The sequence below is a fragment of the Ylistrum balloti genome, unplaced genomic scaffold (genome assembly GCF_031769215.1).
Source record: "Ylistrum balloti isolate Yb309-2 unplaced genomic scaffold, AGI_CSIRO_Ybal_v1 Utg369966, whole genome shotgun sequence".
Classification (NCBI taxonomy): domain Eukaryota; kingdom Metazoa; phylum Mollusca; class Bivalvia; order Pectinida; family Pectinidae; genus Ylistrum; species Ylistrum balloti.
Genome location: NW_026782061.1, coordinates 123,983 through 146,264, shown reverse-complemented (window position 1 = coordinate 146,264; position 22,282 = coordinate 123,983). Strand labels below are relative to the sequence as shown.

General features: G+C 35.2%; 1 protein-coding gene across 1 annotated transcript; it reads left to right on the top strand.

Annotated features, from left to right (window-relative positions):
• Positions 1-155: 155 nt before the first annotated feature.
• LOC132547635 (gamma-tubulin complex component 5-like) lies at positions 156-21,421 on the top strand. Its single transcript, XM_060211419.1, has 23 exons — positions 156-224; positions 1,179-1,285; positions 2,349-2,460; positions 3,462-3,561; positions 4,201-4,283; positions 5,547-5,821; positions 6,572-6,661; positions 7,433-7,526; positions 7,841-8,075; positions 8,754-8,956; positions 9,340-9,455; positions 9,797-9,930; positions 11,011-11,142; positions 12,029-12,287; positions 12,833-12,992; positions 13,509-13,571; positions 14,162-14,253; positions 14,856-14,940; positions 16,507-16,627; positions 16,806-16,963; positions 18,322-18,536; positions 19,638-19,738; positions 21,218-21,421. Exons 1-23 carry the CDS (start codon positions 156-158, stop codon positions 21,280-21,282), a joined length of 3,069 nt encoding a protein of 1,022 aa, XP_060067402.1. The 3' UTR covers positions 21,283-21,421.
• The last annotated feature ends 861 nt before the right edge of the window (positions 21,422-22,282 follow it).

Below are 22,282 nucleotides of genomic sequence, written 5' to 3'. Positions count from 1 at the left end.
TTTATTTTTCTCCCGTTAGGATATTCATAGGATCAAATGAATGTTTGAATGTTCAGCTCTCATCCATGGTATAAACAAACGCTGCAGTGACTATGAGCAAAATATTTTCGAGTTACCTCAGAATTTTACTATAAGAGCATCTCTATTGCATTTCAATGGCGCGATGGAAGAACAACTTTGAACATGACTTAAGAGAACTTATCCATAATTTAACAGGATTTAGGGTAAAGTTTGTTTTATTTTGCTTCGTGATGTGTAATATATACAATTATCAACAACAATGTCAAGTTTAAGATATTCATGACCGAAAAGTAACTACTTGTTCACATTCCAGATACAAAGTGATCGAGCTAACTAAAACGAAAAATCCATAGTTAGGACAGGAAAATGTGGTCCTAGTTTTGCTTTGTATGATGCTTATATGAAACTACGGACTTAGTTAACGAAGTCTGTGGTAAAACATAAGCATTTTGAGAACAATCTTTGGAATTGTGTCGTTTTATATAGTTGACAGCAACACTCAAATGCTGCATTGCATTTCTAAATTGAATGTTTGTTCTATTTTAATCTGTTTATCAGATGAACACGTTAAATATCTCTAAATATAAAAAGACTATAAAAAAAACACCTAGATTAGACTCATATTAACCATGGAATCAAATGTAAGAACTAACATATACATTATACAATGTGTGCAGAGACTTAAAAGAGAAGTAAATATTGATTCCTTATGACTGTACAATATGTATGGTAGAAGGGCTCTGTCTGTAGGGCCATATTGACCCCATTCCAAAATGAATTTATTTCCTAATACGGCCAAATTTCCCAAATATATAGTTAATTCCTTTATCAACAATGGGAGAACATTAAAAAAAACTATTTATGACTGACCTAGAATGTGCGAAAAGGTACTTTGTTTCAAAATGTGCATGTTCTATATACTTAAAATGGCATAATTTACTGAAAACTTTACTTGTCAGAGATTTATTGGCACAAACTAGGCTTGACTTAAAACAAAAATTAAAAAACTGGGCAGATAATATATATGTTAATTCTTACATTTGATTCCATGGTTAATGTGAGCACAATTAAAACCAGAAAACAAAGAATTCAACAATTTTTTTTTATAAACGTAAATAAACTTCGAATTTTTATCTTCTTTTATATTTTTGTTTCAGGAGAAAGAAGAAAATTTCAATCTGTGTCTCCAGTTTGCCACATCCAATGTGAAGTACCATAGATTTCTAGATGTTGACAGTCACAAAGTCACTGATGTTTTAAATGGGTTTGTATATATGTATTTGAAAAACTTTCCTGGTTATTTGTGGACCAACAGAATTTACATCTGCTTTGAATTATAGACTTTCAACAGGCAAGCTTCAGGAATCAAAATCAGAGTGCTTATCTGGTGTATTGGAACATTCCAAAATACTTTGAATGTTTTTTCATTGACAATCACGTTTCAGTGAAATGGAACTATAATACATATCTTAATATATACGGATATAAGCCCATGTCATGTAATAAAATCACCCATATCTGTTGGAGATAAGCTGACCATCAAATGCTATTTCATTATCCTGTTATAACCCACTACCGGACTTTGACACAGAGATCAGGTATTTGCCCCTGAGGTTTATTGTAAGATAAATACAGTAAGAAGACCCTTTAAAATAAGATGCCATGGATCTATATATGACCTAAATATTTGCTTGATGTTGCAATAATTCAGGCCAGCATCCATAGTGGTGATGGAAAATCAGTAAAAATCCTGTATAGATTATCGGTTTAAATAAAACCTTGATACATTACACTTTACTAATTCGTCTGTGATGTGTATACTGTTTTAAAGTATTATTTAAATAATTTTCGTATTTTTGAGATAGGACCATTAACTTCCCTCATGTGGACAGATGCTAAATACAAAGAACTAGTTTACTCTTTGATATACATCAAAAGAATCTCAGGGTTGCATACTTTGTAATAGCTCTGAAGTTGGGTGTTGCTTTTTTGTAATCTTCAAAAGAAGGTTATCAGCCTGTGATTGGTCAGTTTTTTTCTCCTTGAACTAATCGAATTAATTTGCTTGTGCCTTCAATTTTGACAATGTTCCAGGGGTGCAGAGAGCGAAAGTGATAGTAACCCCAGGAATATCGAGGATGACCTAAAGTGTGAGGAGAGACCAAAAAAAAGGCTATTAAGAAAAGGAAAAAAATAAATATATAAAGTTTAGTTGCCTCTTATGGTTATTTAATGGAAGCTAAATGTGTTCATGCATGAAACATTGAATTGTCCAAACAGTTGTTTTAAACAAGATGTGCTCTTATGATCTGATTATCTATTTCCAGCACAATCAACAAATTTTTGATTCATTCCCAACAACAGAAGGCAGATGCCTTACAGAAATTAAGTGACGAGTTCTTAGAGGCTCCTGTCTATGAGGGTCGTGATACAGGAAAGGTACTTACATTTGAATTCATCACTAATTGCTAGAAAAAGGTAAAACTTAAAAAAGGTTTGTCTGTGATAGAAATGTTTTCTCTCAATTTTTTTTCTTTGGTTTTGGTTTAATTTCTACTAAGCTTTTCATTTTATAAAGTATGTAGACATTTCTTTTTGGTCCTCAAGAATAACAAATCAATATTATTTCAACATGTGGTTGTATTATCAGTGCCCAGCAAGGAAAATTGAAGTGCCCTATAATAATCAGGTTGTCAATCTTTCTGTCAGAGTTTTTTGTTGTTGTTGTTGTTGCTGAAAATCTCAAACTTTGTCTTCAGTTGTGTTAGGATGATAACACTGAAGCGTTCGCTATTGCCTCTTCACACAAAGTACTAGCTCTCAATTCCTTTTCGTGTTCAGAGGTCGAATGTCAAGGTCACCATTACAATCAACGGAAACGGTATTCACAGCAAAAGTATATTATATCTTAATGTTAATGGTAAATATTTACTGATGTCACAATGAAGCGTTATTGACTGAAGTGAAAAGAGTTGTTGACCAACAATAGGTCAAGCCATCAGGTGAAAGATCCTGGTTAAATTTGAAAATTTTCATAGACAGATACTTAAGGTCAAGGTTGAGGTCAAATTTGAACTGTTTTACTGGTGAATGTTTTGTAATGACATCATGAAGCACGATGTGTTGAAATCAAATGAGAATTTGCCCAACTCATGGCCAGGTCACCAGGTCTAAGGTGAAGGTTAAATTAGAAAATATAATGATATTTCACAGACATATTATTTTGTTTATAAAGTAGTAAAGATATATTCTATATTAATGTAACATTCAGATTAAGAGTCTGACACAATGCTAGACCCATCCTGTCATGTATCAGTACTCTAGTTTTCAGATTGTTGAAGCTGTAAATGGTGTACCAGTTAAAACAGTCAATATTAATGTCTCTTTGACTTTTTCATTCCTAGGCGATATTTTCTGAGTTAAATAAACTTTGTTTTCAGACTGATACCCATTACGCACTTCTATCCCTGTTATTGCACCTGTCGAACTCTCCAACCCTCACAGAATATGTGGAACAACCAAGAGTCCCGAAGGAAGAAGGTATAGTGTACATAAAATATCTCCAACATACCAGACAAAATCTAACCACACCCCAGAAATCCAAAATCCACAATCCCAGAAACCCTTAACCCACTGTCCAAGGAATTCCGAATCCACTCTCCCAGAAACCATTAATTTACCCTACTTTATACTTATAATCCATCATTACAGACATCCAAAACCACAATCCCAGAAGTCTGAAATCCATCATGCCCGAAACCCTAAATCCACCATTCAAGAAACCAAAACCCACCATTGCCAAAACCCTGAACCCACCCTTCCAGAAACCCTTAATCCACCATTGCAGAACCCAAAATCTACCATTCCCAAAACCCTGAACCCACCCTTCCAGAAACCCTTAATCCACCATTGCAGAAACCTCATATCAACCTATCATTGTATGGGCTTTAAGATATGGCTCTTAAAGAAGAATGTTAATTGTTAAATAGGACAGTATAATGCTAAGTCAATAATACACAAACCTAAATGAAAAAGAGTGGTTTGCCACAGGTATTCCAGTTTGCTCCCTCAATAAGATCCCTTGTGTGCTTTGCTAGGGTCAAAAATTTATGAAGTAGCAATAAGCTATTTTGCAAATGACTTGAATGGCATATTATTTTTAATTTTCTTGTTTGACAGCACCAAAAGACACGTTCGATTGGGCAGCCTACCTATTGGAGGGCGAACGAGAGCAGTCCCAGCAATACCTATCAGATATAGAGGTAAGATACAATACTAGATCAAGAGGCCACAAGGAATATATAATGTTTCTGATTTATAAAGCACTGTATTCAGGAAACATTCTTCCAGGGCCATTTGAGCCCTCCCATAAAAATATTTGTCTTTGCCCAGAAGTAGATTTGCTCTAAAAGCACAATCACCTGATACATGATTTTTAGGTCATCTGACCCAAAAAGTCATGATGACCTATAGTCATTGTGCACCGTCTGCCATGCGGAAACTTTTGACATTTGAAACTTTTTTGGGTATGTCTGAAATCCAAGATGGCTGTCATAGCCGCCACCTTGAAAAATATATTTTAAACTTCTCCAGTTCTACTGGTGCCATTGAGCTAAAAATTGGTGGGAATGTTAAGAAAAGATAGCCAACAATGTGTTATTTTTTTACCTTGTCAAACTTGGATACAGCAGCCAGGTCATTTTGTAACATGATAGCGCAATCATGGTTTTCCTATTTCAAACTTCTTCTAAAGTTTCACTAGTGGGATTGAGCTCCAACTTGTCTGAAATGATCCCGAGATGGTCCTTACCACGTGTTATTATTTTTGGGATATCACTCCTGTTAGATTGATCGTATCCCTAGGTAGTGGGGATTCAAAATTGTTCAGATAATGGGGTTGACCCCCTCAAGGCGCTGAGGGATTGGACAATAGGGGGAAATTTGAAAATGTTGCTATTAGCAACTTTCCCAGATTTAAGCAATAAATATCACTCATACCCAACTGGTAGCTTCCTACGTACGGGAGATTCAGAAATGTACAGACGATGGGTCTGTACAGAATGGTGTCTGCCATTCTCATTTACAGAATGGATTTGCTAACTACATTCATAGGACAATAATATTTGGTAATAATGCCATCTGATGTGTTTCTTTATCACCAACAAAGCATAAACTGAGAAATAGAGCCAATATGAGTACCAAGATGATTTGGTTGTTCTGTACTTGAGCTTTAACAACCCAGGTATGCAGGGTGATCAACAAAATATTTAGATATAGATAGGGAGGTTCAATTGCTATAACCTCATGATCAAGTGTAACCAGTTTGTGCCCCTGAAGTACCTTTTTCAGGTTCAGTTTTTACTATGATGTATTCTACAAGGTAAGGTTGTACAATAGGTATGGACAGATAAGTCCTTATCTATAAATAGAAAAGTAAACAAATAAAGATAAGTATTCCATGACTTTGAGTCAGAGGCTCGTGTTGGTGACTAAATGTGAATTTTTTATTATTATTAACATTCTAGTCTGAAGATGACTGGATTGATGAAGATGAGGAGGACAAGGAGAATTCTCCAAGGGGAGATGATCAGGATACGTCTGATGGTTCTGCCCCACCTCCATTTCCTGAAGTTAGTTTATCAACCATACAACCTGATGAAAGTACATTGGTTGCTGTAGACAGCTTACCTACTGTAGAGACAGGATTTGATTGGCTGACGAGGAACATCATGGTTCAGTATTGGTGCGGACAGAGTGCCGATGATACAGACCGTCAATTTTCTAATCTGAATCGTGATTGGTTAGTTTCTGAAACAAGTCTTTGGAATTTGAATTTCAAAATATTTGTATTTTATGATTCTAAAATGTATTATTTTCACCCTGTCTACCCATCTTTGGGCAGGTTTGTGTTCCTGTAATTCATTACTTTCACAAAGTATAAATACAAGCTTAGAATAAGCATGTATGTTACTAGTAATAGGAAACTTTTAAAGATTTTATTTGTTATACTGTTTGTAAATTTTTATCATCAACAGACATCTATGAATTTTTTAATTTTTTAATTTGCTGGGAATATAGACATACAATTGCAAATTTTTCTTGAATTTTTGTTACAGAATACGCAATATGTTGATTTCATTCATGAAAATTTCAATCATTAAAGAAACAAAAAAAGAATGCAATATGTCGATTTCTTTAATAACAATTTCAATCATTAAAGATTAAAAAAAAAAATGAATGCAATATGTTGATTTTCTTTAATAACAATTTCAATCATTAAAGATTAAAAAAAAAATGAATGCAATATGTTGATTTTCTTTAATAACAATTTCAATCATTCAAGATATAAAAAATGAATGCTTAATGCTGTTTATATGTATGCAAGTTGAATTACAGGGATATTTAAATGTTTCTAATCATCAACCAATATCACTGATTTTGTCTAAAACCATACATATAAACAGATCTTATAATTTACCATAGGACATTTTTCATTTCTTTATGTTATGGTTAATACATGTAGTAATCTGCTTACTTTCTCTGTCTACAGGGAGTCTTACAAACAGAGGTCCCGTCCACTGTACACCAAAAGGGAACAGACTGTTATCACAGAAACAAATCTAATCAGGGAAATTCTGTGGTATCTACTTGAATACATATTAATATCTTTTAATTGGTGATTGACCAAATCTTTTTACTTACATTAAACTACAAGTTACTAAAACGTTCTTTACTTATGTCATATTTTCATGGTTGTCCGTTTGACGAGAGTTCTCTCAGTTATCACTATTTCTTGATATGTACAAGTTGGATTTCTCAAATTTCATATGTAGGGACCCCTCAGTCCAAAGCTGTTCTCGTTTGATTTTGAGACTGACCAGAAAAATAACAGCACTGACTGTCAGCCTTCTCGGATTTAGCAGTGAAAGATTATTATTGCTGTTTCTTAAGAGGAATTTTAAAATTCAATCAAGAGCCAAAACAGAGGAAAAGAATGCAAAAGATGCGAAAAAAATGCAACTTCTGAAAATGTGTAAAGAGCAAACAATGGTTTGTGACGAGATGCTTCTGGGATCTCTTGTAAAATTAGTTAACTTTACTTTCCTAACATCAAATTGTAAATTTCTAGAGCATGAAATTCAGTGTTGAAACTGTGAGATTGATGCCATGACAATCATGGCTATGTGAACACATGGTCTGATAGTCCCATAGCGTATATCTTGTTCTCTGTACGTATAAAAGTGGATAAAGAACAAATATGAGGTATGGTATTGGACTTTAGGGTAACTGGTTATTGTGTTGTAGTTACTTGTTTCTCTTTCAAAATTTTTTATCTGTTGTTGCATATGAACATGATATCTAAATCATTGAATTAGGAAAATGATCGACTGGCATTATTTTTGACTTACAGGATGCTTGGTGGAGTGACGGACCTTTTTATTTTTATCTACAATGGCCATCGGTTTCTGGTACGGGAGGATGTCGTTCTATCTCACCTGACAGATGTAAGTTTCTTTATTTACTTATGGTGGGTAGGAAGTCAACATATCTAGTTGATTTAGTAACAATGCTATACATGACACATATAAAGCACCAGTTCATTTGTATATTCCATGAAATGTGGGTTGCCGAGGGGGAGGAGGGGAGGGAGTCATTTTTTATTTTTTATAAGCTGATAAATAGAGTTACTGCATTAAGGAAAAATAACTTCTGATTTCTGGCTCGCTTAATACCTTTTCTTAGGTTAGTAAAACCATGAGTTGACTTTATCAATAGGCTATAATTGTGTCATTATACACTGTGTTCTTGTGAATGACAGAATTCCTTAGAGGCATTCCTGGAGGAATTCATAGAACATGCTGCATACATCCACAATCTGCTCAAGTTCCAACAAGAGGTTATCAACCAGAGCTGTTGCTACGGTGACAGCAGTGGGACGACAAGTGGGCGTGGCATCTGTCAGACCCTTCAAGCCTTCTCACAAGTTGTAGCTCACTGTATAAAGAGTTTGCGACAAGAACTTACCAAGATAGAGAAAATTATAATCAAACAAGGTGAGTGTTTTTCCCATTAACTTGGAACATAATATTGATAAATGTGTCTGAAGACTGTAGTATATACCTTCTTTATCCAGCAGCTGGCACTGCCATTGTCGGAATACACCTGACACATATTTTGGCTGTATTCAGCGATGGCAGAAAACAGCTGTATTTTATCACATGTGTTGATTTTGACAAAATTACTTTCTGAATTTACTTAAAAATTCCATTTAACTATATGTCGAAATAAGCTATTTTATATGTTGAAATGACCAAGTTTAATTACGAAAATTCATAAAATTGATGATTGGAATTATATTTCTGCGTGGAACAATTATTTTGATGTACATGTATACGTCATCAGGCAAAATTCAGTGTAATGTCAACATCAGATAAACAAAGATAGGGCAACACAATTGATGAAGTTTTGAGGGACAGAAAGACACTTTTGTCTTTCTTCACCCTTGCCAAAATACAGCTTATATTTTAAGACACTGACCACATATACTCCATATATCCAACAGCTAGTCCATGGTTACTGATAAGCACCCCGACGTCTAACCATAAAACTACTAGCTAATGGTGTTTATTTTCCTGATATGTAAAAAGCCCACTGCTGACTTTGAGTCAGAGATAATTTGTTCACCTGTGGATAAATGAGGAAATAAATTGCTATCTTTTAATTTGCTGTAGAGGAAACCTTCACCTTGGCCATGCTGCACACCAATCTGAAACCATGGTTACCAAAGGTGAAGGTCATTCATTCAGTTTATGAAAAAGGAGTGAAAGAAGCAGAATGGATGCCAGGAAACTATCAGAAAGCCTCCCATTTACTCAGCATTTTGTATGACACTGTGCTGGAGCATGATGCCATGGGGAACTTCACTTCTGAAATGGTGAGTTCCCTGCTCTCTGTAGTTATATGTGTATTATTGACGGGTTAAATGTTTGTTATACGACTACTATTTTATAGGGCGGAGGCAGTATATGTAGAGTTAATCTCATTCTCATTATCTCTATTTTTGGCATATAGCTGCCAGTCCTAAATCAAGCTCATGGCTATAGCATCTTAATGGATTATAATCAGCAAATCGGTCACCAACTGGGAAACATCACTGTAGTAACATCATTTTATACAGGATTTGTATGCAAAGGTCAATTATGACAGTACCACAGATGAATTCATGGTTCAGTGTTACATAATACAGGTTATGTGATATCACGAGATGATTAACAGGGTTTCATTTTGGGTAAAGATCCTGTTTTCTTTCTGTTTAAGATGAATATGTTACTACCCATGTGGATCCAGACCTGCAGACCATACCTAGACATCATAGATGCCTGGGTAACTAAGGGCAACCTGCCTGATCCAATGGAGGAGTTTATCGTCAAAAGGTCAGTCGTCACATTTATGGTGTCAGAGTTCAGTCTGTAGAACCTTATTAAGCATATTCTAGCACTTCGTGCTAATTCAGATAATGCCAGTTATAATTTTGTTATATTGTAGGTATTGAAGGTGCACTGATTCATCATTGTGCTAAATCTGCTCAAATTTCATGATATGCTGAAAAAAGTGTCTGTATTAGGTATATATGCCTAGTTTATCTTTATCTCATCAAACCGCTTCATTGTCCGGTAATAAGCCCACCCCTAGACTTTGAGTTGGATGTAATTTTTTTGCCATCTAAGGCTTAGTGCAGGGTAAATGTTGGTAATGATATGATACTTTCCTATAGGAATGAAAATGTCCGCTCCTTGGATGAAAGTTTTTGGGAGACAGCTTTCACCATCCATATCCCATCGGATCAAAGTCTGATGGAGGAGTCACGACAAGCAGGGTCAAGGTCACTGGATACCACTCAGGGCAAAGGTCAGATAGTTACTCTATTTTGTAAGAAGCATCAGTATTGGTATTGTCAACATTAATTTCCGGATCCAAAGGGCTTTCACTAACATGTCCTTAACAGACAGATTTGTGGACAGAATTTTTTATCAGTTGGTGTACAGTTTAATTTTGGCTCTCCCAGTTCTGTAAAAAGTAAAAGCTGTGAATTCTATATTTTGTTTTATCATTTGGAATACTGTCTACACAGTATTTTTTTATGCCCCGCAAATATTTTCATGGGAACAGATGGACGCCACTTTGTCCATCCCTCCATCCCCTTTTGTGTCCGGAGCATAACTACACTCACAGTAAAGCAAGGATCATGAAACTTGTTGTACACATTGGTTATACTAAGGGGATGTGCAGTTTACCAAATTCAGGGCCCTCGATCCTTCAATTACAGAATTACTGCCCTTTGTTAAAATTTTGTGTTTCAGGTATTACTTTGCTTGCATTGATACTAGAATAATGAAACTTGGTGTGTACATTGATTATACGAAGACAATGTGCATTGTACCATTGTTAGGACCCACAACCCCTTATTTACAGAGTTATTGTCCTTTGTTAAAAATCTCCTGTCCAAAGCTGTGCTCACAGTTAAGCAAGGATCATGAAAGTTAGTGTATACATTGATCATACTAAAACAATGTGCAGTACACCAAATTCAGGGCACTTGATCTCTCAATGACAGAGTTATTGCCCTTCGCTTAAATTTTGTGTCCAGAGCATTACTTTGCATGGATATTGAAACATGATGTCTACATCTGCCATACTAAAGAAGATGCAGTGGTGCAAAGTCCAGACCCATGAACTCTCAGTATAGACTTATTTCTGTTTGTTAAAATTTTGTCATGAGTATAGCTTGCATTAAAATTAGGATCATGAAACTTGGTGTATAGATTGGTCATGTTAAGAGAATGTGCACTATACCAAATTCAGAATTATGGCACTTTGTTAAAATTTTGTGTCCAATAAAGTTGCTTTCAAGTGAGCATTCATCAGTTTCAGTGGTATTCTTTTGTTTAAGAACTTAGCTTGAGTTTTTTTTTTTTTTTTTTTGGACAGGTATGATCTCACATTGGGCACCCAAGTTTCTACAACCTATCCTCCTTGAGATTGTGCTAGCTGGGAAGTCAATGGAAATGTTCCAAGGGCTTGGGCGCTTAAGGGATGTCGTTGGCAAACAAGATGATATTTGTGAGTATTCATAATAATACTTTTATTTTAGTGTTAAATGCTTAGCAAAGTATGATCTTAATTGGTTGTCCATTTCATATCTTTCAGAGTGAACATAAAATATGTTAAAATCCTGATGATTTGAATCCTTTATACATTTCTCTGAAACAATCGAGAGTGAGTGGGAGTGACTATTAAAGTGAAAGTCGTCAGAAGATGGTCCTTTAAAATTGGTTTGTATATTTGAACAAATCACTAAATCTACATACTCAGAATGCATGGCATTATTTCTTGAAAGAAAACTCATTTTGGAATAGATGATTTATGGTTATAGTTGAAATGTATTAATTTTTAGTAGAAATCTTCTTTTACACTTTTTGCTTTTAATTAAAATTGCTAAATTAGTGATTGATCATGTTACAGCTTCTATGCAGTGATTTTTCAGCAGATATCATGAATGTACCTGTTAATATTGATGTGCTGATCTGTTAGAGTGTAATGGATGGGGGAGTTTGAAATTTAGGCATTCTGAAATACGTTGTTTTGTTAATGATTATCAGTGTTGTATTTATCTTGCAATAAGTCCTATTTATATCCCCGGACTCCAGTTTTGTTAATGATTATCAGTGTTGTATTTATCTTGCAATAAGTCCTATTTATATCCCCTGACTCCAGCTCAAGCAATGGACTTATTTCAATATAGGTATATACTGTTTGTTCTTAATTCTACTGAAAAGTTGATTAACATCAGTGGGCTGATCACGATACCTGTGCTTATTATTAATATGGAAAAATCTCATCATAAGATGTGTAATATAATCTTGAATTACTTTAGCAACAGATACAAAACAAATACCACAAAAATGCTGGTAAACTTCTGATAACATTGTATATTGTTTTATTTCAGTTTACAAGGCCACACCTTTGTACGATACCTTTCTTGAATCTCTAGAAAATCTCCTGACTTCAGAAAGTTCCGAGGAAGATGACAGCCAGGCCGAGATGCCTGCCCTCGACAAGTCTATCTTCACCCAGCAGATTGAGGATCAGATGAACATACGGGGGACATATGACCGACTGTTGAGGATCAATTTTGACACAGTCTTCACAGCTTGTTTGGATAAGTTCTCTCCTGACAGTGTTACCTCTGAGAATCTTTGTGACAGGTGTGTGTTTGTGCTACCAAACATATTAGTAACTATAAATCTGTTTTTTAATTGCCATTAAGCTAAATGTCATACATAGCTGTATTTTATAGTACCAGCAAGTAGTGGTATTAGGAGTACTAGCTATGCATGCATATAAAAAGCTTGTATACAAGATATTTCAAAAATCCTTCTATAGATTTAGTTCATAAATATAATATAGTATAGTAAGATTTTTTACACCTAATTAGCTTTATTATTGGTCATTGGTTAAAGTTCAAGGGTTAAAGTTCATACTCTACCACTTTTAGTTTGTGTACAAGATAGTATATCTGTCAACAGAATTACTTGTAGTTCATATTCACATCATCTCATCATGTATATACTTGGTGAGATTTTGTTGGCCATGTGTCAAGGTTAAAGGTCAAATTTTGAAAATAAAAATATCAGGAGGTAAGGATTACATCTATGTGAGCCTGAACTCTCTTTGGTTTTCTGTCTTTTGTATTATTGTACTATCTGCCTTAAAAATGGTCATATATTAATTATGTGATTGTCTGTTGTAGTGCTGTCCAGCTAACAAGGAATGGTCTCCAGCCATTGTCAGTTATGCTACAGGAATGTCTTTATCCCCACATCCAACAACAATATTCCAAAATCTGTACTCACCTTGTGGTTATGCTCAAAAATGAGTACCACCTTATGGAGTACCTAGCTTCTATGAGGGTGAGTTTTACTCGTTGAGGTCCTGACCTCTGAGAAAAACTTAAAACAAATAGTATATAATGATGAGTTAACACAATATATATTTGTATATTGAAGACACTTAAAATAGTACTAGGGGAATTAGACCAGGTGTTCCAGAAGAATTAACATCTTCTGCTTCATCAACCAAACAATATCTTCCCTGACTATATTTAAACATAGCCTCAGCCCATTTTGATTTTTTAACTCACCCTCAAGATTTCCACAATTAAAGCACCAAGCATCACTTACAAGTCCGAGAAGGACAGATCCGTTGTTTGATGTTTAATTTTTTATTCAGCATACACTCTTTTTCTACTGCAGATTTGTCTTGAAGACATTGACACATGAATTCATGTATAGCAGCTGAGATAATCCAGTTTTGTGATAGAGTAAAGAATGAACTAGCTCTGATATTGTTTTGTAGGATGGCTGTAACATACTCCATTGTTGTATTATAGAATCACATCGATAATTGATCAAACAATTTTTTTTCAGCGTTTCTTTTTGATGGAAGCAGGAGACACCATGTTTGAATTCTATGCTCCCATATTTGACAAGGTAATTGTATTAGGTTTAATGCTGTACATTGGAAAAATTCCCCATTATTTTTACCCTTGTATAATACTGTTTATTTTTGTTTGTTGTTAAATTTACCTTTAAATACATACAGATGTTGCCTTTCCAACACCACACCTTATATATTCATCCTACTGGTCATTTCCACTGTAACACACACCACATATATTCACCCTACTGGTCATTTCCACTATAACACACACACCTTATATATTCACCCTACAGGCTATTTCCACTGTAACACACAACCTTATAGTATCACACAACCTTATATATTCACCCTACTGGTCATTTCCACTGTAACACACAACCTTATATATTCACCCTACTGGTCATTTCCACTGTAACACACAACTTTATATATTCACCCTACTGGCCATTTCCACTGTAACACACACCTTACATATTCACCCTACTGGCTATTTCCACTGTAACACACAATTTTATATATTCACCCTGCACGCCATTTCCACTGTAACACCACACCTTTGAAATTTATCTGAGTTATTTAGTGTGTGATTTTGATGAAGAGACAGTGACATTGTAGTTCATACAGTTGCTTTTTATTACAGATCCGCCTTCATGAACATTGGAGAGATGCTTCCTCCATCAACCTAACACTACAGGAGGCATTACAGACTTACTTTCCAGATGAAGTCAACAGGTACACTGTTACGAACAAAACTAAAATGAATGACCTTTGTTGATGTAAACTGTTGCCATATTTTTACAACAACAGTTCCATGTTTGGTACCCAGCAAAGGCTATATCAGTTATAAGCTCATCTCCCTCTTGTAGATGTGTTGGTCCCTTTAGCATTAGATAATAAGGGCTGGTGTTGTTAATCTAAGTACTGGTGTATTGATTTGTGATTGTTTCTGGGACTAATGGCAACATTTACATTGATATGGTATAAACAAGGTTTAAAAAAAAACTCCTGAAGAAATGTTACGTAAATTTTAACTAAAGTTGTCTTTAGAAAACCAGTGGTCAGGCGGATTAAATATCGTGGAGAGAAAGGTTACAGCTTGTCTTCAAGATTTGAGGACAGAAAGTTTTCAGTTTGTGCGTACATACATACATACATATTATGAATTTTGTAATTTGATTCAGTTTGTACGTACATACATACATACAGATAATGGATTTTGTAATGTGATTTAGTTTGCATGTACATACATGCATACAGATAATGGATTTTGTGATGTGATTCAGTTTGTACGTACATACTTACATGCAGATAATGGATTTTGTGATGTGTTTCAGACTGACGATAGAGATCAGCCCCTTGCCTTCCTCCTCAGAGCCAAACCCGATTAATGTCACTGATTGTATGACACTTCAATATAAGGTAAAATATTCCATTACTGATCCCATCATATCCCATATAAGGTAAAATATTACATTACTGATCCCATCATATCCCATATAAGGTAAAATATTCCATAACTGATCCCAACATATCCCATATAAGGTAAAATATTACATTACTGATCCCATCATGTCCCATATAAGGTAAAATATTCCATTACTGATCCTATCATATCCCATATAAGGTAAAATATTACATTACTGATCCCGTCATATCCCATATAAGGTAAAATATTCCATTACTGATCCCATCATATCCCATATAAGGTAAAATATTCCATTACTGATCCCATCATATCCCATATAAGGTAAAATATTCCATTACTGATCCCATCATGTCCCATATAAGGTAAAATATTCTACAAACATGACTGTATAGAACTGACCATGATAAAGGTCTATCATGTAGCATAGAAATACTGGCGGTATGTTTATAATGTGTAATAGGTAGATACAGTTGAATCTCAATATCTCAAACTTTTATAACTCAAAGACCAGTGCCCATATTCATGAAATCATTCTCATGCTCAAGCATAGATTTTGTGCTCAAGCAATTTTTTTTATAATTCATCATATAAAATAATACAAATGTCAAATTTAAACCTTGAAGTCCTTTCACATTTTTTGTTAAAATCTTCTGCAAAATCAGCCTTATTTATTAACCTTTAACTTATACAAGACATAAGGCTTAAGCACAAAATTCATGCTTGAGCGTGAGAACGGTTTCATAATTATGTGCTCAGGTATAATTTGAAGTATTTTGTCTGTCCCAATCACAATTTAGACTTAGCATTTAAACTTTACTTATATTGAATACTCTGATAACCCAAAGTTTTCCCATCGTCTTGCTGACTTCGAGATAATGAGGTTGAACTGTATTCTTACTATATAATATATAAACTTTATTTATTTTACAACAATTACGAAACAAGTTATGTCAACTTATACTAATCACTCTTGTTGGCCCGGATGTAAGCGCGCGAGGGGTCTTACTGTGGGAGGAAACCGGAGTACCCGGGGAAAACCCACATGGTCAGGCAGGTGACCCCTTACCTTTTCACGTCTGTTCCGGGAATCAAACCCCGGTCGGCTAGGTGAAAGGCGAGTGCATTACCACTGCACCACCCGACCACCCACTGTATTCTTTCTCTGTTTTGAACTTTACAAGGGCACCTCATTATAACATTATCTCAAATTGAAGATTACTGGCATGTAGGATTATCCTTGTTCTAGTTCACATTATCTCTAACAACTAAAAATACAATCACATATTTTTTTTTTTTTCTTATTTTTCTCTGTTCTGTTTTTGGAGATGGATGTTACTCTATCAAAATGTGATGCAGGTAACATTCAAAGTGAGGCAGAATTTCATTAATATTCATGATGTTATGATAGTCAGGATCACAAACTATAACCATCATCCAGACTTCAAATGCAAACCAAAAATTTGCAGACACTCTGTCATGGTTATACCACTGCATGTTTATTTTTTTGATTGACCAATCAAATGCTGTGTAACATCTAGCATGAATGACATACATTGTAGGTCCCGTGGCCTGTAGATGTTGTAATTAATACGAAGTGCCAGAAAATCTATAACCAGGTGTTTAGTTTCCTACTGCAGATCAAACGAGCAAAGTACTGTCTGGATGAGCTACGATTCTTTGGTAGGTACAATATATTATCATAAAATTCTTTTATTCGCAGACTTTGTCCATTTTAAGTAAATTTATAGTTACAATTTACAAATTTATAAATCGTGTAAAAATTACTTTTCATAAGTAAAATTTACAAACTAAAGATATCATACAGTGTTCTATCATTATGTTTTCTGTTAATTTCTAGATCTGGAAAAAGAAGATCTTGTGTATAATAACTCACAAGAAGAGTTACTTGCCCTTAATGAGGAACTCCCTGCTTCAGCTCGTGTCCACAGGGTTCACGTTCTCCGAATGAGGCTATTATTTTTTGTGAACAGTCTACATAATTATATCATGACGAGGGTAAGTAATCTATTTAAATTTCATATATGTTTTGATTTTAGATTTTTGACACATATACACATGAATGGAACTGAGTTAACATTGTATGTGTATGTGTGTAAATACCTGTCTCTACCTTCGCAACCAAGTAGCCGAGATCATGATAAATCTTGAACACTTGTATAATCATATACCATGTTATATATCAAAAAAGTTGTTTCATGGCAGTAACAGTTGTTCTTACCACATTGTATTTGGAGATTTTGTGATGTACTGGTGTAATTGAATATCTTTGACTCACAATCCTTCTATGTGGATTTCTACAAATATGGTTTCATTTGAACAGTGTTATTTGCTGAAGTTTTTGAAAAACAATATATAGTGTTAAGTTGTGGTAGAATATTTTCCTTTCATTTAAGCGTATCGCAAATAAAATTAAAAAAAAACAAGATCATCTTTTTACATACTGTAAATCAATTGGATTTAGCGAATGCTTTATTTCACAACCTAACCTCTTCAGACATATTCACGAATACATGATTTCATGAATGGTGATCTAGAAATGACTTCACATTCATGCATACGAGGGGTTATTAGATATATGGACTTTGATACCAGTAACGAAATCAGCATGGATGTTATCAAGAGTTATTGTCATATCATTAATCACGAAAGATATGAATTCCATTTGACTCTCCTTGTGTTTGAACGCGAAAACAAATCCCATGCGAAATATAATTGATCTACAGTATTAGTCACAGTCAGTGAAAGAAACACTTTGCCATCATATGTAATACATGACAGGTCATCTCATTAAATTTCTCATTTATACGTAACGAGTACTTCCGACTGCCTAGAAACAGTTATCAGGACAGTATTTTAATGATGTCATATCAGCAACAGTGCTACTTAGATTATAATATAACAGAATTAATGTAAACCAGAATCATGGCCAAAACCCTTCATGGTCTTTAGGAGATGTGGAAAGGTCTAAATGATGTGGTCTGTAACAATTGGGCATGATTATTGTTAGGTCAGGTGAGCTTATGTCATAGCATGGTGTCCAGCGTCAACTTTTTCCTTAAAACAACTTCTTCTCAATAACCAAATGACTAATTTTTTCATATTTAGCTGGTATGTTCCAAGGATAAAGCCCAAAAAGGTTTGTAAAAAGAAATGACCTTGACTTACATTCAGGGGTCAAATTTGTTAAAATAACTTCTTCTCATGAACATAGGTGCATGATATTTGGTTGGTATATAAGTTATCAGGTGAGCACTGCAGGCCCATTGGGACTCTTGTTTTCAATTGTTGATCTGTTTTTGGCATCTGGTAATGTTTTTTATCTATACTTTTATAATGTTTTTGTCTTTAATAAGATATTACACAGCACAGGGCTGGAGTTTCAGACAGAGATTGAGAAAGCGAGGGACCTTGACCAAATCATCAAAATTCACAACGACTACATCCACAAGATTCACGAGAGATGTCTTCTCCACAAGAAAGTCAAGTTCCTCAAAGAAGCTGTGATGAAGGTCCTCAACCTCATTTTGACTTTCCACAATCTTTGGGACAAAGGCATTCATCACATCAGGTATCAACTCAGGATCGTAACATCAAAACATGTAAAGATGTTGTTTTCATATGGTGCAATTTTTCATGATTTTATCAAGAGCTTGATGTAAAAAACCCAACAGCCCAAACTATCAATGCAAAAAATATAGTAGGCTGCAGCTTAGTTATCAACAGCCCAAACTATCAACCTATACATAAGACTGCAGCCTAAGCCATCAACCTATACAGTGGCCTGCAGCCTTAGTTATCAACCTATATTGTAGGCTGCAGCCTTAGTTATCAACCTATACAGTAGGTTGCAGCCTTAGTTATCAACCTATACAGTGGCCTGCAGCCTAAGCTATCAACCTATACAGTAGCCTGCAGCCTTAGCTATCAACCTATACAGTAGCATGCAGCCTTAGCTATCAACCTATACAGTAGTCTGCAGCCTTAGCTATCAACCTATACAGTAGCATGCAGCCTAAGCTATCAACCTATACAGTAGCCTGCAGCCTTAGTTATTAACCTATACAGTGGCCTACAGACTAAGCTTTGTCAACCTGTACAGTGGCATACAGACTAAGCTTTGTCAACCTGTACAGTGGCATACAGAAAAAGAGTTGAAGCTTAGATTATGGATTAGTATAGTCTTTCACTTCCTTGTTGTTGAAAAACACAGGGTTCAAGCTCTCTCCTTATTCATAACATTACACTATGGATTGTCATAGAATTGTTGGTGTAATGACATTCAGTTTTAATAATTGAAAGTTTCACTTTAGACTTCCTATTGCATTTTATTTGAGAAGAAATATAACGGTAACAGCATAATTCAGTAGGAATTGAATGTTGTATTTGAATAGCAATACAACTGTAACATTTGTATTTCAGTAGGAAGAAAGTCCATTTAAATAGAATATAACTATTGACTTCCAAATGTATTTCAGTAGAAATGTAACATTGTATTTCAGTAGAAATATAACATTGTATTTCGGTAGAAATGTAACATTGTATTTCGGTAGAAATGTAACATTGTATTTCGGTAGAAATGTAACATTGTATTTCGGTAGAAATATAACATTGTATTTAAATAGAATATAACTATTGACTTACAGTCTATATCTATAACATTGTATTTCAGTATAAAGACTGTACAAGAGATTGAGGTAGAATTTTCTCGCTGTATCCAGTTTCTGGCCTCCTTCCTTAACAACGTCATCAAAAGAGGCTCATTTCCTCACTGTAAGTACCACAGTGTACCACAGTACACCACAGTACACCACAGTACACACAGTACACCACTGTACACACAGTACACACAGTACACCACTGTACACACAGTACACCAAAGTACACACAGTATACCACAGTACACCACAGTTCGCCATAGTACACACAGTACACCACAGTACACACAGTATACCACAGTACACCACTGTACACACAGTACATCAAAGTACACACAGTATACCACAGTACACACAGTACACCACAGTTCACCACAGTACACACAGTACACACAGTACACCACAGTACACACAGTATACCACAGTACACACAGTACACCACTGTACACACAGTACACCAAAGTACACACAGTATACCACAGTACACACAGTACACCACAGTACACACAGTATACCACTGTACACACAGTACACCAAAGTACACACAGTATACCACAGTACACCACAGTTCGCCATAGTACACACAGTACACCAAAGTACACACAGTATACCACAGTACACACAGTACACCACAGTTCACCACAGTACACACAGTATACCACAGTACACACAGTACACCAATGTACACACAGTACACCACTGTACACACAGTACACCAAAGTACACACAGTATACCACAGTACACACAGTACACCACAGTTCACCACAGTACACACAGTACACCACAGTACACACAGTACACCACAGTACACACAGCACACACAGTATACCACAGTACACGCAGTACATCACAGTTCACCACAGTACACACAGTACACCATAGTATATCACAGTACACCACAGTACACTACAGTTCACCCCAGTACACACAGTACACCATAGTATATCACAGTACACCACAGTACACCCCAGTACACACAGTACACCACAGTTCACCACAGTACACCACAGTACACCACAGTGTTATGAGAGCAAGGTGATTAATCATGCATAATTTAGGTATGATGAGGTCACTTTTGAAAGTCGTTTGAGTTTAGGTTGTCTACAAATTAGTTTATTTAATTAATCCAATGACAGAGCACATTATCTCATCTTGGTATCATTGCTTTAGAAAACCAAACTCTCAGAACTTATATAATGGACAATGGAATTTCCACTCTCTGTTTTCGTTATTTAAAAGAGGTCATTATTTATTTCAATACTTTTGCTAGGATTTTAATGAAGGACCTCTGACTTACTAGTGCAAAACTCAGTTGATCGAGCTGTAGAGAAATTCTCTCTAGCTGAGTGGTATATTTCAGCCAGTGTTTCTCTGGGTTGCAATAGTACACTATTGCCTTGTGGTTTGAGAATCCCTCCATGTTAAGATCTTGGTAGAGATCAGAGTCTTTTAATGCTTTGAACAATTCAGTATGGTGGAATTTCAAAGGTTTAAGTGGTTATACCATGCCTCCTACATCGTTGTTTCTGTATCACCACTGTATATGTTTATCTATAAGTGAATAATTCTGTGTGACATTTTGTCTGGTTTCAGTGGAGTCCCTCGCCTTCGCCCTGATTACTTCCACAGAGCATGTGACTCGACTACGACCCCACTGACCAATGGTCATGTGACGTAATCAACATACACTTTAATATTGTCCTGGACAGATTCTTAAAAATGGAGAAGTGTCCAAGTTTTCAGCATCAGTTACTTTACAGCAGTGATAGAAATCAATTTAGCACTGGTTTATATATACATAAGTTTATCATGTTGAATTGTGATCAAATAATTTTAAAATGTTTTCTGTAATAAATATTTTGAATTAACTTAAATTCTTGTCTTATAATTCTTTGAATTACAATTTTACAAATAACATTGATGTAGTAATGATAGTTCTTAACAGAGCTGTTTAATTGATTTTAATAAATGTACAATAAGCCCATTAAGTGACCACTCATATCTTAGACTGGGCTTAATTTTGTTTGCTGTATTCAAGAGACATTTAAAACTCAACAGGATATATAGCAATGTAATTTTAGGCATCTAACAAAAATAAATTTTGTATAAAAACTCAATAGGAAAAACTGGTGCATCACTTTAAAAAGATATGCTCAAACAGGCATTCCCAAAGTTACGATAAAAGTTCAACTGTAATCGTGTCTTATTTACAGATATGTAAACACGTATCTTGATCGAGACGATAACTAATCGGTGAGTTCTGTAGGGTGAGAAAATGTCAATATTAGATCTAGCTGCCATGCTTCTTGTGGTATTGGTCTAATTCTACTGACCAAACCACAAGTTTGTTCTGGGTGAACCTCTGCCACTCCTGAATCAATTCAGCCCAAAATTTTTCATTTGTTTGGCATTTTGGATGTTGCGCATTAACTTTTTGTGAAAGATAGCCCCTCCTATGCTTGATAAGGTTCATGTCTGTGAAATGTCACTATCACTTCTCGTTGAAGACAGTCTTGTAATAGTTGGGCTCTGTGTGGTGTGTCATCGTCCACTAGAATAAGCCAATCTGCCCATGGATAGGCATCTGTACATCTGCCCATTAAAATTCCATCACGGACCAAAGCTTACAAGTCAGAGAAAAGCATCCCCTAACAGTAA